This window comes from Schistocerca serialis, chromosome 7 (genome assembly GCF_023864345.2).
Source record: "Schistocerca serialis cubense isolate TAMUIC-IGC-003099 chromosome 7, iqSchSeri2.2, whole genome shotgun sequence".
Classification (NCBI taxonomy): Eukaryota; Metazoa; Arthropoda; class Insecta; order Orthoptera; family Acrididae; genus Schistocerca; species Schistocerca serialis.
Genome location: NC_064644.1, coordinates 431,981,754 through 432,002,072, shown reverse-complemented (window position 1 = coordinate 432,002,072; position 20,319 = coordinate 431,981,754). Strand labels below are relative to the sequence as shown.

The window sequence follows — 20,319 nt, the reverse complement described above, 5'->3', positions numbered from 1 at the left end:
ACTCGCTAGTATCAATCTTGCTCGAACAATCACATGACATTTGATTTGCGTTGCTAGTGCAACAGACATGTAATAAATTATGAACCACCTACTACGACAATCCAATTCCCTGCATATAAAATTAACAATTTTGTGAAAAACAAGAGGAAATAGCATTAAATTCTATCAACTTACAAACTTTTATTGTATTTAAACAGGTTTGCAATAAAAATTTCTTACAGGTATGGATACTGTACACATACATTTTTACGTAAAGGTAACACTCAAAGGCAAAAAACTTGCCCTCAAAATCCATGACTTGATTCTGAACCCAAATAAAAATTTAATTTGGTTATGAGAAACAAATGACTCACAAAGTGAGTTGCAAATGAGAAATTTTGTTGTTGTTGTTCACATATTAGAACTCTGGGGATAAATGTTATCATTTTTTAACCAGCCTTACAACAAGATGGTGACATTCAGATGAAACGAGAAAGAAAATCAATCCAGAATTAAAAGTGTAACAAATGAAGCAAATTAGACTATACTGACTGCAGTCATTATCACAAGAATAAAATACAGTGGCAAGACCCATTTTGGAGATAATACAGTGGCAAGACCCATTTTGGAGATAGTCCAATAAACTTCACTAGATAACAGAACAAGTGAAAGTTCGAGAATTGGACTGAATCGTGATTATGATCTCTTATTTATGTATTAGTTACTGTTGTTACACATACCTTCACCCTAAAAGACACTGCCACCTGTGTTTCACTGTTGCTCAACATTACAGAAGGCCTGGAGGTGCAACAGTGACACTAGCTTGGCTGAAAACTATCATGGAGGTGGGGAGGGGAGTGGTGATTGGGCAACAAATATCGTCTGGAAATCAATATTGCGTACTTTGGCTTTTTATAAATATTTTTAAACTGCAGTTTGCCTGAATCCATATGTACTTGGAATCAAACTGACTTTAAAACTGGACAAATACTCCATAATAGCATACATTTCTGAAGGAGATGGTAAAAATCTAGATTGGAGCAGTGGCATACTTACATGTTTCCATCAGCACTGTTGTTGACACTCACTTTCAGGTATGATAGGAACAATAGAGGGTGTGTCAGCTGCTGTTCTACACAGCCAATGAGAGAATGGTGGGCAGAGGATATGTTTTTGTAGCTAAAGACATTGTAATATTCTCACGTCACTACAGAAGCAAGATATACTATGTGTCTGGCAAAAAAGAAATCACAATGTATTCAGAAGAAACAACCAAATATCTGTGACAACGAAGATACAAATTTCACAGCTGCCCTGTCAGGATGAATATTAAAAATAATGGTACCACACACGACAGGCTAAACAAAAATGACAATGAAGATAAAAATTAATGTAAACAATGTTTTTGTTTGTTTTGTTCCTCCTCGAATTATCAGATCATAGACAGTCAATAAATGATAAGTTTAGAGTAGGGTAATGTTGACTTTTTAGGCAATTTTAATTAGTCAGAATATGTTCAAAAATAAATTTTTCTAACGTAGCCTCTTAAAAAAAAAAAGTCATCTTATACAAAAAGTCATCTTATACTCAGATAAATATGGTACCTATGGATGACAAGCCCATCTAATCATGAATGACATTTGCAAAACGAACTGAAAACAATGATAAACCTGCAGACATTTGCCAACTGTCTGAACAATCCCTTTGACTACTGCTGAGATCGAGATATTTTTAAAATGTACAACAATTAAGACCAGCTTGAGTGCATTAGCAATGCTCTCAATAGAAAAGAACATAATTCAAAGCTTACTTTAATTTCAGTGAAAACATTAGTATTGATTAATTTGCTTCAAAGGAAGGCATAGGAAGAGACTTGGCATGCCAATATTGTTCTAGGCAAATTCATTTCACTTGTACTTATATTTTTTAATAAAATGATATATGTTTTGCATGAACTTGATAATGATTTTCATATGCACACATGCACCCCCCCCCCCCCCCCCCCCCATGAACCATGGACCTTGCCGTTGGTGGGAGGCTTGCGTGCCTCAGCGATACAGATAGCCATACCGTAGGTGCAACCACAACGGAGGGGTATCTGTTGAGAGGCCAGACAAACGTGTGGTTCCCGAAGAGGGGCAGCAGCCTTTTCAGTAGTTGCAAGGGCAACAGTCTGGATGATTGACTGATCTGGCCTTGTAACAATAACCAAAACGGCCTTGCTGTGCTGGTACTGCGAACGGCTGAAAGCAATGGGAAACTACAGCCGCAATTTTTCCCGAGGGCATGCAGCTTTACTGTATGGTTAAATGATGATGGCGTCATCTTGGGTAAAATATTCCGCAGGTAAAATAGTCCCCCATTCGGATCTCCGGGCGGGGACTACTCAAGAGGATGTCGTTATCAGGAGAAAGGAAACTGGCGTTCTACGGCTCCGAGCGTGGAATGTCAGACCCCTTAATCGGGCAGGTAGGTTAGAAAATTTAAAAAGGGAAATGGATAGGTTGAAGTTAAATATAGTGGGAATTAGTGAAGTTCGGTGGCAGGAGGAACAAGACTTCTGGTCAGGTGAATATGAGGGTTATAAATACAAAATCAAATAGGGGTAATGGAGGAGTAGGTTTAATAATGAATAGGAAAATAGGAATGCGGGTAAGCTACTACAAACAACAGTGAATGCATTATTGTGGCCAAGATATATACAAAGCCCACACCCACTACAGTAGTACAAGTTTATATGCCAACTAGCTCTGCAGATGACGAAGAAATTGAAGAAATGTATGATGAAATAAAAGAAATTATTCAGATTGTGAAGGGAGACGAAAATTTAATAATCATGGGTGACTGGAATTCGAGTGTAGGAAAAGGGAGAGAAGGAAAGATAGTAGGTGAATATGGATTGGGGCTAAGAAATGAAAGAGGAAGCCGCCTGGTAGAATTTTGCACAGAGCACAACATAATCATAGCTAACACTTGGTTTAAGAATCATGAAAGAAGGTTGTATACATGGAAGAATCCTGGAGATACTAAAAGGTATCAGATAGATTGTATAATGGTAAGACAGAGATTTAGGAACCAAGTTTTAAATTGTAAGACATTTCCAGGGGCAGATGTGGACTCTGACCACAATCTATTGGTTATGACCTGTAGATTAAAACTGAAGAAACTGCAAAAATGTGGGAATTTAAGGAGATGGGACCTGGATAAACTGAAAGAACCAGAGGTTGTACAGAGTTTCAGGGAGAGCATAAGGGAACACCTGACAGGAATGGGGGAAAGAAATACAGTAGAAGAAGAATGGGTAGCTTTGAGGGATGAAGTAGCGAAGGCAGCAGAGGATCATGTAGGTAAAAAGACGAGGGCTAATAGAAATCCTTGGGTAACAGAAGAAATATTGAATTTAATTGATGAAAGGAGAAAATATAAAAATGCAGTAAATGAAGCAGGCAAATAGGAATACAAACGTCTCAAAAATGAGATCGACAGGAAGTGCAAAATGGCTAAGCAGGGATGGCTAGAGGACAAATGTAAGGATGTAGAGGCCTATCTCACTAGGGGTAAGATAGATACTGTCTACAGGAAAATTAAAGAGACCTTTGGAGATAAGAGAACGACTTGTATGAATATCAAGAGCTCAGATGGAAACCCAGTTCTAAGCAAAGAAGGGAAAGCAGAAAGGTGGAAGGAGTATATAGAGGGTCTACACAAGGGCGATGTACTTGAGGACAATATTATGGAAATGGAAGAGGATGTAGATGAAGATGAAATGGGAGATATGATACTGCGTGAAGAGTTTGACAGAGCACTGAAAGACCTGAGTCGAAACAAGGCCCCCGGAGTAGACAACATTCCACTGGAACTACTGACGGTCTTGGGAGAGCCAGTCCTGACAAAACTCTACCATCTGGTGAGCAAGATGTATGAAACAGGTGAAATACCCTCAGACTTCAAGAAGAATACAATAATTCCAATCCCAAAGAAAGCAGGTGTTGACAGATGTGAAACTTACCGAACTACCAGTTTAATAAGTCACAGCTGCAAAATACTAATACAAATTCTTTACAGACGAATGGAAAAACTAGTAGAAGCCGACCTCGGGGAAGATCAGTTTGGATTCCGTAGAAACACTGGAACACGTGAGGCAATACTCACCTTACGACTAATCTTAGAAGAAAGATTAAGGAAAGGCAAACCTACGTTTCTAGCATTTGTAGACTTAGAGAAAGCTTTTGACAATGTTGACTGGAATACTCTCTTTCAAATTCTAAAGGTGGCAGGGGTAAAATACAGGGAGCGAAAGGCTATTTACAATTTGTACAGAAACCAGATGGCAGTTATAAGAGTCGAGGGACATGAAAGGGAAGCAGTGGTTGGGAAGGGAGTAAGACAGGGTTGTAGCCTCTCCCCGATGATGTTCAATCTGTATATTGAGCAAGCAGTAAAGGAAACAAAAGAAAAATTCGGAGTAGGTATTAAAATTCATGGAGAAGAAATAAAAACTTTGAGGTTCGCCGATGACATTGTAATTCTGTCAGAGACAGCAAAGGACTTGGAAGAGCAGTTGAATGGAGTGGACAGTGTCTTGAAAGGAGGACATAAGATGAACATCAACAAAAGCAAAACAAGGATAATGGAATGTAATCTAATTAAGTCGGGTGATGCTGAGGGAATTAGTAAAGGAGTTTTGCTATTTGGGGAGCAAAATAACTGATGATGGTCGAAGTAGAGAGGATATAAAATGTAGACTGGCAATGACAAGGAAAGCGTTTCTGAAGAAGAGAAATTTGTTAACATCGAGTATAGATTTAAGTGTCAGGAAGTCATTTCTGAAAGTATTTGTATGGAGTGTAGCCATGTATGGAAGTGAAACATGGACGATAAATAGTTTGGACAAGAAGAGAATAGAAGCTTTCGAAATGTGGTGCTACAGAAGAATGCTGAAGATTAGATGGGTAGATCACATAACTAATGAGGAAGTATTGAATAGGATTGGGGAGAACAGAAGTTTGTGGCACAACTTGACCAGAAGAAGGGATCGGTTGGTAGGACATGTTCTGAGGCATCAAGGGATCACCAATTTAGTATTGGAGGGCAGCGTGGAGGGTAAAAATCGTAGAGGGAGACCAAGAGATGAATACACTAAGCAGATTCAGAAGGATGTAGGTTGCAGTAGGTACTGGGAGATGAAAAAGCTTGCACAGGATAGAGTAGCATGGAGAGCTGCATCAAACCAGTCTCAGGACTGAAGACCACAACAACAACAACAACAACAACATGCACACATGAATCTGATGTTGCATGTAAACTTCTGGTTGTAATAGTCGTGGGCCACCTCTGCTTAGCAAACAGTTAAATTATTTGCAGTTACTTCCTTTCATTCCTGAGTTGTTTTCTAAGCTGCTTTGTATTTCAGAATTAGTCTTTCACTCTGCTGCATAGCATGCACAGTTTTTGAAACTTTCTGGTATATCAGAACAGCATGTCAGACTGGGACTTTGTGGGAAATATCCTTCCTTCCTTTAGTGCTAGCCACATGAGGTATGCAGGAGAACTTCTGTGAAATTATAAGGCAGGACAGAGTTACTAGAGGAAGTGAAGCTGTGAGGATAAGTCCTGAGCCAGGCTTGGATAGCTCATTCAGTAAGGGCATAACCAGCGGCGAAAGGCAAAGTTGTGGATTCAGGCACTCCTCCGGTGTGTAGTTTTGTCTTACTGGACTGAGAAATATGGTAGCTGACTTACTTCATTACAGAAATGATCTGTTCTCTACAGGCCTTTTTCACATCTATGTTTCCATGTCTCTGGTGACTATTAGCGCAGGATATGTGATAACATATTTGGAGTAGAAAGATTACACGATTCAAGTAAGGTGTGTACAAGTCAGATACACTTCTGTTTTGTCACAGCATGTTTAAATGATAACTTCTTGTAATCCCTATCCATAGTCTATAAATTCTTTAAACAATGCCATTTTCTGTTTTGGCTATAATTTTTTTATTGTGCTATTGCAGCTTTGGCCTATGTAAAATTATCAAGCAATTATAAACATATAATGCAAAGAACCATGAGAAAGGAATAGGAGAACAACAGTATGTACAAGAAAATTTGCAGTTCACTAAAATTCACATGCTTACAAAATTTGATGTGATGTTATAGGAAACAGAAAAGGGATTAAAAATAAGAATACTATTGTAGAGGTGTCCCTCCTTGACAGTGGGTGAATAGGTTATAGGAACAATATGTATTGTGCCACAGATATAAACAGCATATGAGCACAGAGTCCCATTGCAGTGAGAATACTTAAAATAGTGGTGGTGGTTAATTTTTAACGTCCCGTCGACAACGAGGTCATTAGAGACGGAGCGCAAGCTCGGGTTAGGGAAGGATTGGGAAGGAAATCGGCCGTGCCCTTTCAAAGGAACCATCCCGGCATTTGCCTGAAACGATTTAGGGAAATCACGGAAAACCTAAATCAGGATGGCCGGAGACGGGATTGAACCGTCGTCCTCCCGAATGCGAGTCCAGTGTGCTAACCACTGCGCCATCAATAGTCAATAGTTGTTATTACTAACAAAGGGGGGGGGGGGGGGGCAGTAGGGGAATGTATACACATAAAACTAACATTAGTTTATCAATATAAAAAATATGTGGGTAAATTTACATAGTTTAAAACTAAAGAGGGACTGCTACTAAACCATTGTAAATTCTACTACTACTACAAATTTATTCAAAGGAAGTTATGTTTTACAGTTTATGCTTTATGCATTAGTTAATAGCACGTATTAGATCTCCAATGGTATGTTACATACCAAATCATGTACCAAATATCCTGTTTTATACCCTACTGCAATTGTAAATTTTATGGTGTTTAGTAATCTATGGTTAATTAACTTATGGTCAGCCTTTAGTGCATAATATGAGATTAAAAATGAAGAACTTTCATGTACAATTAGGCTGGCAAGCACAATGTACAGAACATATTCATCAAAATACTAAAGAAAACAACTGAAGAAATTATGATGATACACCTTAGTGGAGATTTCAATAAAACTATAACTGTTTTGGTCAAGGAGTATAAAACATCGGGCTGAAATAGGTTTGTGTGTGTGTGTGTGTGTGTGTGTGTGTGTGTGTGTGTGTGTGTGTGTGTGTGTAAAGGGCAGGGGAGGGGGTTGTTGGAACAAAGGTGAGTGGCCTTAAAACAACAAAAGTGCATATTTCAACATTGTGCTTATGTGTCACTACTAACAGAAGTGTTATCATGATTAGGTTATATACAAGTTACACTAGAACAAGGATTTACATTAGTAGACGGTATCCTTTTTTCAAAAGGAAACTTAGAACTGCTTGGGGAGCTATGGAAAGGTCAATGTTAGGTCTCACTAAGAAAGATCGACAGAAAAGTGAAGACATTCGAGCAATAACAGGAGTAAAAGATATTATAGAATGGGTTAAGACTCTAAAATGGCAATGGGCACGACATATTGCACAAACGAAGGATGGAAGATGGACAAAATCAGTTTTAGAGTGGAATCCCAGAGGAAAACGAAGACCAGCAGCGAGACCACCTGATCGCTGGGATAAGGAACTCAGGAAGGTTGTGAGCTTCAACTGGCAGAAGACAGCAGAGGACAGAGATGCATGGAAACATCTCTTAAAAATGTATTTAATAACTTAAAGAGGCTACATCTTGTATAGATTGAATTAGTTGAATAATAAATAAATAAATAAATTCAGTAAAGGCAGTTGTAAGAGTAAGAAACAAATATCAAAAACTTTGTTTAGTGGCCCATCAGGGGTAGTAGCAGGGCGCGGGGGGGAGGGGGGGGGCTATGGCCCCCCCACCCCAACCCAATGCAGTATCATATTACACTAGATAAAATGGCTTCAGAAATCAGTGTATACAGCACTTCAACAGATTCAACCTTTTTTTTATATAATTATGTAGCAATATAGGTTGCAACATATTTCAAACATATTTTAACAAAAGAATAAGAGCAGCAAATATCTTACTATTTAAACCAATAAATAACATTAAACTTAAAATGGGCATCTTATTATTTATTAACATACAGTGGATGTATATTAACATACGAGTACCACTTACAATAATCAAGAAAGCTAAATCTGCTAGGTATGCCTACCAACACTTAAATTGCTGACCCCAGACAAAAACTTTGAAATCGCTGGACATCTGTGTCAAATTGTATTATTTTCCTGGGTGCACACATTCTGTAGACATGTTTTTACCCTGAACTCCAAAACAGTTACCAAAAACTACTTTAAGCAACACCAAATTTTACCAGTTTGTCGGTGGAGGACCCCAACTTTCCTTTTGTTAAGTGATATTCCATTCCCCCAACCCCACCATCATTAGCCACCCCCTTGACCAACTTCTAGAATCGCCCCTGTGGCCCATTCTACCTGACAGTGGGACCCCGCTCAATGATCTTTATGTGAAATGTGTTGCAATGGAATGTTTTAACTGCCTCATTTTGCAGGTTCTATTGGTTGTTGATGACCTACCTTAAACCTAATCAATTTTAGGAACATGCCATCATAGTCAGAGCACAAAGGTTAAACAACATTTAAAAATCACAATTTCTTTGTAAATACTTGAGGTAACATTATCCAGACACACAGTCTGCCTGGTAAGTTTATTGTTAAGGCAAAAGAAAGGTTTGAATTTAGAGGATCCAACAGATGACTAGTTTTTGAAACTTTTTACCATCACATCAGTATTGATACTATCAAAAATTAAAATTTTATTTCTCTTATATCTAAGTAAATATAATTTACAGATTAAGCATATGTTTCGCATACACTGTTACAACAGTTTAGGGGCACAGTACATTGACAATAATGCCTATGGCATTAAACTTACGGTTAATGTCACTTAAATAGTATGGACACACAACAATTGTGTGTGTTTGATCTAAATAACCCATTAAAAGTTTAAAGCCAACTGAAGTGTGTTCATGTTTCTTAAATCAGAGCTCATTAGGTTTATCACACTGTAGCACCTATAAAAGTAGTTCAAGTCCCAGAAGTTTATTTCGCACAGGGAAGATAAGAATCAGTAACTAACTCATTGGCTAAATTTCCAATGAAAGTAGACTGCTTAGCCAACATCTTTACAATTTTGCCTAAAAGAGAAGCACAAATTTAAGACTTTAGATAGCTTTCTAGGACTTCGACTTATGACATCTCACTTTTGCAATTGAATTAAGTAAGATTACTTTCCTAAAGTAATTAAATGGTGACAATGTCTAGTGTGATGGTCCCTTTAGAAATACTTGCAATTATGAGCAACACAATACTGGAATGGGCACAGAGCACTTTCCATTTAATATCAGTTTTAAATAACATCAAACCATACTGATTTGGTGTACTCACTATTATGGTATTTGAATGTGTAAGGCTTGCTCGTTTCTCCTGAGGCCAGAAGATGCACCAGATACTTAAATTTTGCTCACATCATTTGATTCCACAATTATTACAACAAAATCTTCAGTGACACACACACACACACACACACACACACACACACACACGTTCCAGGCTCCATAAATTCATCTACTTCCAACTTTGTTAAGTCATACAACACTGGATGTAATACACTTGCAAGATCACAACCATACCTGTTTGGGAGCATAACTTATCTTTTAGTACAAACTTTGAAATAGGATTCCTTTCTTCCTTCCTACCCCCCCGCGCCCCCTCATCCTCCCCCTCCCCCTCCCTCTAATTCAACCTACTGAATTTTTTTGCATTTTATCTGTTAAGAAGACTTTTCCAATATCAATTAACACTATTGATTCAACATTTTTCAATTTAGTGTTACCATTGTCTTTTAGCTTTAGCTTCTAGGTGCAAATCTTTCTCCTTGGAATAGTGTCCCATCATCTATCACATTGCAAGTTTGCTTCAGCATTGTTATTACAAATAGTATTGTTATAACAGATCTTGTAATGATACTAAATGCGTTTGGTAGCTTGAGTCAAAGAGACATTGCCATTTCTGCTTTGTCTTTGCTCTGTTGAGATTGCTGTTGGTGGACGGCATACATAGCCACACAGCCACAATGCACAGGGCTGCTTAAGCCATACAAGGAACTGCTGACTGCGTCACTCAGTTTGCTACAGTCAGGGCAACATATTCAAGAACAAATGCCCCATGTACAACTGAAGTTCCCGGAAATCTGGCCCCCGAACATTATGTGAATGAGGAACCAGCAGTAATGAGACCATGACTGACAAACTTAGTGATTTTGGCTAAACTTGTATGGAAGTTGTCACTATGAAATGCCACATATGAAATGGAAAGAAAATTTCAGCCATTCAGAAGCAGTATTGTTAAAAATTGCTAGATATGGTGGACATTCATGAAAAGAAAGGAAACCAGTGATATGGCAGGTGGCCCATGAAAAGAGTGGACATTCAGTTTGGAGTAGCAGAAGAAGAAATTGTTGGTACAAGCTGCAGCAGGCGAGCGAAATGTTCGGATGGGAAGTGGCATGATGCAACTTCTTGACGTTCATCAACACTGATTGCAGCTGAAAGAGAGCAAAAAGGAATCTTCCATCTGCTTTTATTGCAAATCTACTAATAATTAATTTTTTTTATTTGATTTGTTTTTCAGTTTCCATACACTTTCTAAGTAGTATACTTGTGTAAGGCACTCAAATATTTCAAAATCTTAACCAAACTTTTCCCCACTTAAATTAATTACTCAAAGCATTATTTTTAACATACTGATTGCTATGATAAATCTAATTTGCTGGAAAATCTATTAATCAAAAGATATGATGAATAAAACCTTTTACCACAGTTCGACTTGGCAATTTCCATGTGAGACAGTACATATTTATGGACAGTAATACAGCTAATTAGAAAAATGGCATTACACTTTTCAGTAACTTATTTCAATTTAACTTTCCAGTGACTTATTTCAATTTCTGTGAAACTAATTAACTTATGAGATAATTAACATTATATTTCCGGTATAGCTATGTTATGTACTGTCGATTTTGCTTCTGTGCTTGTCAGATTCTGACCTTTACCATTATACTTTTGTTGAACTAATTTTTATGCAGAAGATGACATACTTCACTAATTGATTATGTCATAAATTAATTTTGCACAATTTTCTGTAATTTTCAATATGAGATAATTAACATTATATTTCCGGTATAGCTATGTTATGTACTGTCGATTTTGCTTCTGTGCTTGTCAGATTCTGACCTTTACCATTATACTTTTGTTGACCTAATTTTTATGCAGAAGATGACATACTTCACTAATTGATTATGTCATAAATTAATTTTGCACAATTTTCTGTAATTTTCAATATGGCACTTGTACTCATAAATAGAGTATTCCTAACACAGATGCATAAAATGATTTTGTAAACTTTTCTAATTTCCTACACACCATACATTTCATAAACAAAATTACTGATAACACTCAACAGTCCATTCTGAGTGTTAAAAATCTACCTAGTCATTTTTCAAATGAGTATGTAGTATCCACAATTGCAAATTTTTATACACAAGTCTTTAATATGTCGAACACGACTGAAAATTTTCAGTCTGAGCTCAGATATAGCAATGGTAACACCTGTGTGCAAAAAAGCCCACGTCAGGAAGTAAACGTGTAACATCTGTGCAAAAATACATTGAGTGAGTCCCAGCCGAGTGAGTCAATGAGCAAAACCTACCTATTTTGAAAGGATCTGGATACCTGCTAATACCCACCCAAAAGCCATGTGAGACCCCAAGAAACCACATTTATGTTCTATCTCTACAATGTGGATGATTTATCATGTTGACATTCACGAAGTTAAATGATATCAAAAATGGTTCAAATGGCTCTGAGCACTATGGGACTTAACATCTGTGGTCATCAGTCCCCTAGAACTTAGAACTACTTAAACCTAACTAACCTAAGGACATCACACACATCCATGCCCGAGGCAGGATTCGAACCTGCGACCGTAGCAGTCGCGCGGTTCCGGACTGAGCGCCTAGAACCGCTAGACCACCGCGGCCGGCTAAATGATATCATTTCTATGAAAAGCATAGAACTGTGTATATATGACCAGCAAATGTGTTTGGAATAATGGATGTACTTTCATGAAGCCTTTTTAACAGATGAATGTGTTTTACTTCAGACTGCTAACGTGATTTGCACATCATGTTCAGTCAACTTGGGGACTGAATCAAAACTTGAATGTGTGCACTGTTTAAATGATTTACAACCACTGTGTTCTGCAAATATTGTGTTCAGACAGCGATTGTATTTGTCACTGTGATACTGAGTCGTAGGAAAGTGCGGGTGTCTTATTGCAAAGAAACATTTGATAAGCAACCAAACTGGCCACTGCAGTGTTTTTGGTTGTAATAAAAGTGAAAAAAGCCATGTTACTTGGAAATCTGGGTAGCGCATCTCACTGGCACCATTTTTAGAAATCAATTTATAGCTATTCTACAAGACTTTGATCACTAAGACTCCGGGGGCATAATTGAACAACGCATCAGGCACTTTCTCGAATGGTGCTGCCATGTGAGGACATCTACCTGCAACTACTTCTCACGTGTAAGGGCAGTGATACATGGTAAAATTTATAAACTTGTGGACAGTGAAGTTAATATCAAAAGTTACATTCGAATGTGTGACCTGGAGGTCACAATAGCAGTAAACATCTTATACGAGACAAATTACAAAAAACTGTGCTGAGGTAGAGAATACAACAGTGCACAAAACATTAATGATAATAGATTAATTGCGATGTTGCAACAACAGATAGTAAATGGATGCTGCCATAATGAATTCACATTTGTCAATCAATGAGAAGCTGAGGGTACCAATGCCTCCTTCAATGATAAAACAGCCAATCAGCAGAGTCCAGCAGTAAACAACATGGTGAGCTGACACAACAATTATGTGGAGGAGCAGTATGCAGACAGCAGTAACAAATGGCAGCAGCAACCAATGCGGGAACAGTTTAAGGTAAAGTGTTATTGTTTACTAAGTATGATCAACTGTTTGCCTATATGAGTGACAATGAAAGAAAACACAGTGTTAAAGTGTTAAACATTAAAAGTGAACCTTTTGAAAATAGTATGTTTGAGAACAGGGATCAAGAACTACATTTTGAAAGGGAACAAAAGTAGTAATTAAAAGTGAACTTGATGATGATAGGGGGTGAAATTACAAGAAATATCTTCTGTAGTGAATGTGCTGACAGTGAGGTGAGTGATGAAAGATCTAGGGCATCATTTCTAAACATTCAAGTGTTAATCATGGTGAATGTGTCAGAGATTCACAAAAATGTTCACTGAAGTGAGTAAAAACATGTGTAGTAAAAGAGCCATCAGTAGTTTTGTGGTAGAAATGAATAAGAATGGTAGTGACATCAAAATAAATTTAAAAATGATATTCATAGTCTGTGTTTAAAACTAGAGTTTGTGTAATTAATGTTACATTACAAATTTACACAGAAAGAGAGACTCAGTGAAAACCCGTTTTGAAAATAAGTTACATGAAGTAACTGAAGAAGTGGATGCACAAATAAAAACTGTCAGCAAAGTATGTAAAGCTAAAAGAAAGACACTTGTACAATGTTGTGAAAAGAGGGTGGGAGCCGTTTTTAATTCCTGTTAGGAAACTCACGAAGGATTAAAGAAATTACATGCTAAAACTAGATATGGATTCAAAGCTCAAACTAAACAAACTAGAGTTAAACAATAAAATTCAAACTGTGTGAAATGAAGCAGAGCATATATTTTCTTGCTTTGAGTTTTGATTAAATGAAGCACTGATTTTAAAAATTCTAACTTCATTGCTCACTGTTGTGCCCCTTCTGTCTTACTGTGTACATTCTTTGCTTTCTGTGTACATAAGTTTTCATGTTACCTACACCTTATGCATAAAAAAAATGAAAAACATAAGTCTAAAGCAGAGAACACAGGTACATTCAGACATAATTCATCTTGTGCAGAACTGTAACTTACTGGCAGCATAGCATTGAATAAGTGAGTGATAAATGAAGCCCCATGTTTCACAGCAGCTTCTCCTTCACCAAGACTTGCCATAGAATGTCCTGCAGGGGGAAAAAAACTGTAAGGTAATATCTAAGTTGGAAAACTGAAATGAATGACAAAGACAAATGTGCAGTATACATACCTAAAGAAACCGTAATGCCTCTTTCCACAAATTTCTCGATAACTTCAGGGGCTTTTTCCAGCTCTGGAGCTACAGTAACAATTCTCACATTGTCCAAACATCCGTAAGTTTCCAGAACTGAATCAAATCCCTAAAATGTTAAAAGTAGTGTATAACAATAGCCATTTAGAATGCATTTCATAACACTGAATATTATCCACATAATATGTGAATCAGCTACTTAACTTACTAACACTTCACATAGTTGTCCAATCTCTAAATTCCTTCACTATTACATATGTCTCACTCAAGCAGCTGCACCTGGAAAAGGTATCCATGGGCACGTCCATAAGTACCACAACAACCTATACAGTGGCTCCCACAAAGGGGGTTTACACTGATTGAACTTTAACTGAGGAGGTATTAATGATAACCTGATCCAACTGTGATTCTATGGTGCTCTCATGACTAGCGAGTGTAGCCATTCATTTGTTTTTCTTTTGTTTATTTTCAGTTGCCAGTAACTACATTTAAATAACAGTATGGCTAGAAAGTTGCCCTTAGAGCAAAGAAAGTGTATTTTAAAGTATTATTGAAAATATGAACATATGAAAGAAGTTCAGACGCAATGGTGGGCAGGGTTTGATTTACACCACTGTCAGATGAAAGATAATGAAACTATGTGACAGATTTGAGAGGGAAGGAAGTGTGCATGAGTTGAAGAAGTGACAGTATGGCAGGAAGAAATCAGTAGCAGACAAAAGAGGGATAGGCCTAGTAGTACAATCTTTCACGGAATCCCCAAAGAAGTCCACATGACCAGCTACAAATGAATCAGATGTAAGCAAAAAAAGTGTTTACCTCATTTTAAAGCAAGCAAAGTGGAAACCCTACATTCTCAAGGTGCTTCACATGATCAGTGAGGACAATCTGGATAGGTGCCTCAAATTTTGTGAATGGATTCGCAATACTGAACAGTTAACTGATGTCATTGTTTGGTCTGATGAGATGACATTTACATTGAATGGAACCATCTATTACTATAATCGTGTGTTCCGAGCAAGATACAATCCCCACATTATGGAAGAATGAACTATTAATCTTCCTGTGTTATCAGTGTGGTGTGGTATGTCTGTCAGAGGACTTGCATGGCCATTTGTTTTTGAAGGAGCAGTGAAAGGTTAAAGAATCTTACCATGTCGCAGGAATGAAACTGTACCAGCTGTACATCAAACATACTGAGATGAAGATTCCCCACCCCCCTCCCCCCAACAGTACAATGCACCATCACGTTGCCATTGCAATGTACAGCACTTTTTGGATGAAACATTTGTTGAGGGATTGACAGGTCAATGAGGAAGTGTTGAGTTTACAACCAGATCTTCCGATCAAACACCATTAGTCTTCTTTCTCTGGGGAACCCTGAAGGACACCATCTATGCCAGAAAACCCTGTATGCTGGATGACATGGGAGAGAGAATTGCGACTACCTGTGTATCCATTCCAATGGCATCCATAATGTATGTGTTGAAATGTTCCACAGCTTTGTAGACATTGTATTGCTGTCAACGAGGGACATTTTGAACATCTTCAACATATCATCAGTAATGTCTTGACAGCTATGTGGGTTAAAAACTCATAGTTTTTATTATTTTTGATAGAGTTATTAAAGTTCAAACAGAATAAACCCCTTTGTGGGACAACCTGTGTACTGGCATGTCTTTAAAAATATAACACATTATTTGAATACAATAGTATTTTACTATGCGCAACTGATTCAGCCAGTCCGTTGTGCAAAAACCAACAGTTAATGTGGAATCTGAACCACGGTGTATCTTGGATTTTTTTAAACCAAAAAAGCATTTACAGAGATGCCAATTATTGGAAATAACAAGAAAGCTTATACCAAATAAAGAAAGGGTCTGTATATATACAGTACATGCAATGTCTTTCAGCAACATCTTCCAAACCTCGGAAGAGGTCCCCATCATGTTGCACAATGTAGCAACAGCTTTAAATCAAGATTGTATTCTCAATAAAGTGCTGCATTATATGCAAAATGAATGGCCAGACATATTATCAGTAGCAGAACATCCCTATCTTTGGCAATGATTTGCATAATATCAATTGGAAGCTTTCAGGGGCTTGCTTCTCTTAACAACTGAAAATTATGTACACAATGTTGTAATATTACCCTACTTACAATACCATATTTTAAATTTCTTCACTGATCACACTGGGTAATAGGGACGAATAATCTAGAAAGGAAGTATGTTTACTGTCCAAAAATGTATGAAGACATTAAACGCCTTGAGCAGAATTGTCAGAAATGCAAAATGCATCAAGCATTGCCTCCCCAAACTTCTTCCCCATGGCCAGAGCTCACACAACCATGGGAATGTCTCCACACTGATCTTGCTGGACCTATTTTTTGGAGCCAGAGTGGCTCATTGTAATAGATTCATAGTCCTATTTCCTATATGTGGTCAAGCTACAGCATATCATCATAGAATTCACTACTAGGTTTCCATTGAATAATTTCTCAATTGAGGTACCCCTGTACCCTGGTGACTAATTATGGAGCACAATTTGTGGAAGCTGCTATTAGTGCTTCTGCACCCACAATGGCATCAGACATCTAACCATGCTACAATTTCACTCCACATCCAAAGGCACTGCAGAGGGATTTGTGTGCTTCTTAAAATTCAAATGGTTGAAGAACTTCGTGGCCACTTCTGAAAGATCTTTAAGCAGTTTCTTAGCAACATACGGAGCAATGCCCATTTATGGCAACACTTTGGTCAAGCTGTTTCACATCTGTCTTCAATGGACACCCCTCAATCTGCCGTTCCCACTGACAGAGCAAAAAGGAAGATAATACCACAGTGTTCTAAGACAGGACTGCATTGTGAACATACACGTTTGGGACCACTTCATGATCAATTCACGGATCCATTCTGGCTCATCACAGCCACCACTTGCTTACAGTTGTGCCATCCCAAGTTGTCAAAACTGCTATGGTCATTAGTGCCCGGTCCGTGACTTAGAAAACAGTGAAAAACCGAAAATGGAAACCAGCAGCAACGGGAACGCAAGTTATGAAATTGGAGAAACTAAAAACAGAAGGAAGGCTTAAAAATCCACTACAGAAAGGGGTTGGTTGTACCCAAAAAAAACTTCAAATGACTGACGTCATTGCACTGACACTCATAAACTTGAGAACGCGGTCGGCTGAGCGCGTGTCATCTGCTAAAATCGACGATATATCAGGCGATAGCTGTAGACGGGAGCGTAACGGATTAAAATAGGGGCACTCAATTAAAAGGTGTCTTACCGTCCACAGCTGAAACCAGTGGGGACAGAGTGGGGGAGGATCGCCGCTTAAAAGATGTCGATGGCTAAAAAGACAGTGCCCTATCCGGAGTCTAGTTAAAATTACCTCCTCCCGACGATGCGTTCGGGAGGAAGAGGTCCAAGCACAAGGAAGAGCTTTCACGTCCCGCAATTTATTATGGGGAAGTGTCGACCAATGCGCGTGCCATAAATGAACAACACGACGACATAAAACGCTCCGTAGATCGGCGAAGGGAATCGATTGAATAGCTGGCCGAAGAAGAGAGCCTGCAGCCTTGGCTGCAATATTGGCCGCCTCATTTCCACAGATACCAACGTGTCCCGGGAGCCAGAGGAACGCCACCGAGACACCCCCCAGGTGGAGCAAGCGCAGACAGTCCTGAATCCGGTGGACCAGAGCGTGCGCAGGATAAAGAGCTTGGAGACTGAGGAGAGAGCTGAGAGAATCTGAGCAGATAACGTATTGTATCCGCTGATGGTGGCGGATGTAGTGGACAGCCTGGAGAACAGCGTAAAGCTCCGCAGTATAAACCGAACACTGGTCGGGAAGCCGAAAGTGATTTGGGGTGTCGCCAACAATATAGGCACTCCCTACACCTAACGATGTTTACGAGCCGTCGGTGTAAATAAATGTGGCGTCCATCATTTGTGCACATAGAGCAGCAAATGCCCGACGATAAACAAGTGAAGGGGTACCATCCTTGGGAAATCGACAAAGGTAACGAAGCAGGCAGATCCGGGGACGGAGCCAAGGCGGTGCTGTACCCCAAGTTGTCAAGAAGGTTTTAGGAAAGCGGAAGGAAAGAGAATGGAGCAGTTGACGGAAGCGGACTCCCGGTGGTAGTAGGGAGGAGGGGCGGCCTGCATACCCTACATCAAAGGAGGCGTCGAAAAAAATGTCATGGGCTGGATTAGCAGGCATGGAAGACAGATGGCTAGCATAACGACTCAGAAGGACTGCTCGCCGATTGGACAGCCGGGGTTCAGCAGTCTCAGCATAAAGGCTCTCCACAGGGTTGGTGTATAAAGCTCCAGACACTAAACGTAATCCACGGTGGTGGATAGAGTCGAGACGCCGAAGAATAGACGGCCGAGCAGAGGAGTAGACTATGCTTCCATAGTCCAATTTCAAGCGCACTAAGGAGCGATAGAGGTGGAGAAGGACCACTCGGTCCGCTCCCCAGGAGGTACCATTCAGGACACGGAGGGTGTTGAGGGATCACAAACAGCGAGCCGAAAGATAGGAAACGTGGGAGGACCAGCAAAGTTTTCTGTCAAACATAAGACCCAAGAATTTAGTGACGTCTGAAAACGGAAGGTTGACAGGACCTAGATGTAAGGAGGGCAGAAGGAACTCCTTACGTCGCCAAAAATTAACACAAACGGTCTTACTGAGAGAAAAACGGAAGCCGGTTTCGATGCTCCAAGAGTGGAGGCGATCGAAACATCCTTGAAGACGTCGTTCAAGAAGGCTGGTCCGTTGAGAGCTGTAGTAGATCGCAAAATCGTCCACAAAGAGGAAGCCCGAGACATCAGGAAGGAGACAATCCATAATTGGATTTATGGCAATGGCAAACAGTACAACACTCAGCACGGAGCCCTGGGGTACCCTGTTTTCTTGGGAGAAAGTACGGGAGAGAGTAGTGTTCACCCGCACCCTAAATGTGCGCTCTGCCATAAAGTCGCGAAGAAAAAGGGGCAGCCGACCTCGAAAGCCCCAAGAGAACAGTGTGCAGAGGATGCCTGTCCTCCAACAGGTATCGTATGCTCTCTCCAGATCAAAAAATATTGCTACTGTTTGGCGTTTCCGGAGAAAATTGTTCATGATATAAGTGGAGAGAGCAACAAGATGGTCAATTGCAGAACGATGCTTTCGGAATCCGCATTGGGCAGGTGTTAAAAGACTGCGGGATTCCAGCCACCACGCTAAACGGTAATTCATCATACGCTCCAAAATCTTACAGACACCACTCGTGAGAGAAATGGGGCGATAGCTAGAGGGGAGATGTTTGTCCTTTCCAGGTTTCGGAACAGGAACGACGATAGCTTCCCGCCATCGTCTGGGAAAAGTACTGTCGGTCCAAATTCGATTATAAAGGCGAAGGAGGTAACGCAGACTATGGGTTGATAAATGCAGCAACATTTCGACGTGGATACCATCCGGTCCTGGGGCGGAGGAGCGAGAAGAAGAGAGTGCATGTTGGAATTCCCGCATGGAGAAAACAGTATTGTAGCTTTCGCGATTTTGAGAGGAGAAAGCAAGAGGTCGCACTTCTGCTGCACGTTTCTTCGGGAGAAACGCTGGCGGGTAATTTGAAGAGCTCGAAATCTCAGCAAAGTGCTGACCCAACGAGTTAGAAATTGCGACAGGGTCCACTAATGTATCATGCGCGACAGTGACCCCAGAGACCGGGGAGAAACTAGGCGCGCCTGAGAACCGTCGAAGCCGACTCCAAACTTCCGAGGAGGGAGTGAAGGTGTTAAATGAGCTAATAAAGAATGTCCAGCTTGCCTTCTTGCTATCGCAGATGACACGACGGCATCGCGCACGGAACTGCTTATAGCGGATACAGTTGGCCAAAGTAGGATGGTGGCGGAAAATGTGGAGAGCACGGCGCCGCTCACGTAGTGCATCACGGCATGCCTCGTTCCACCAAGGAACTGGGGGGCGCCGGGGCAATTCGGAGGTGCGTGGTATTGAACGTTCCGCAGCTGTAAGAATAACGTCGGTAATATGTGTGACCTCATCGTCGACGCTGGGAAAGTGATGGTCATCGAATGTCGCTAGAGACGCAAAAAGTGTCCAATCAGCTTGGGCAAA

General features: G+C 39.8%; 1 protein-coding gene across 1 annotated transcript in view; it reads right to left on the bottom strand.

The window, feature by feature from the left end:
- Positions 1 to 20,319, bottom strand: part of LOC126412158 (N-acetylglucosamine-6-phosphate deacetylase) — a 128,591-nt gene that overhangs the window by 33,946 nt on the left and 74,326 nt on the right. Inside the window, exons 4-5 of the mRNA XM_050081617.1 lie at positions 14,166 to 14,295; positions 13,994 to 14,082 (exon numbers count right to left, since the gene is read on the bottom strand). Of these exons, the coding sequence (XP_049937574.1) occupies positions 13,994 to 14,082; positions 14,166 to 14,295 (219 nt within the window). The remainder of the gene's footprint in view (positions 1 to 13,993; positions 14,083 to 14,165; positions 14,296 to 20,319) is intronic.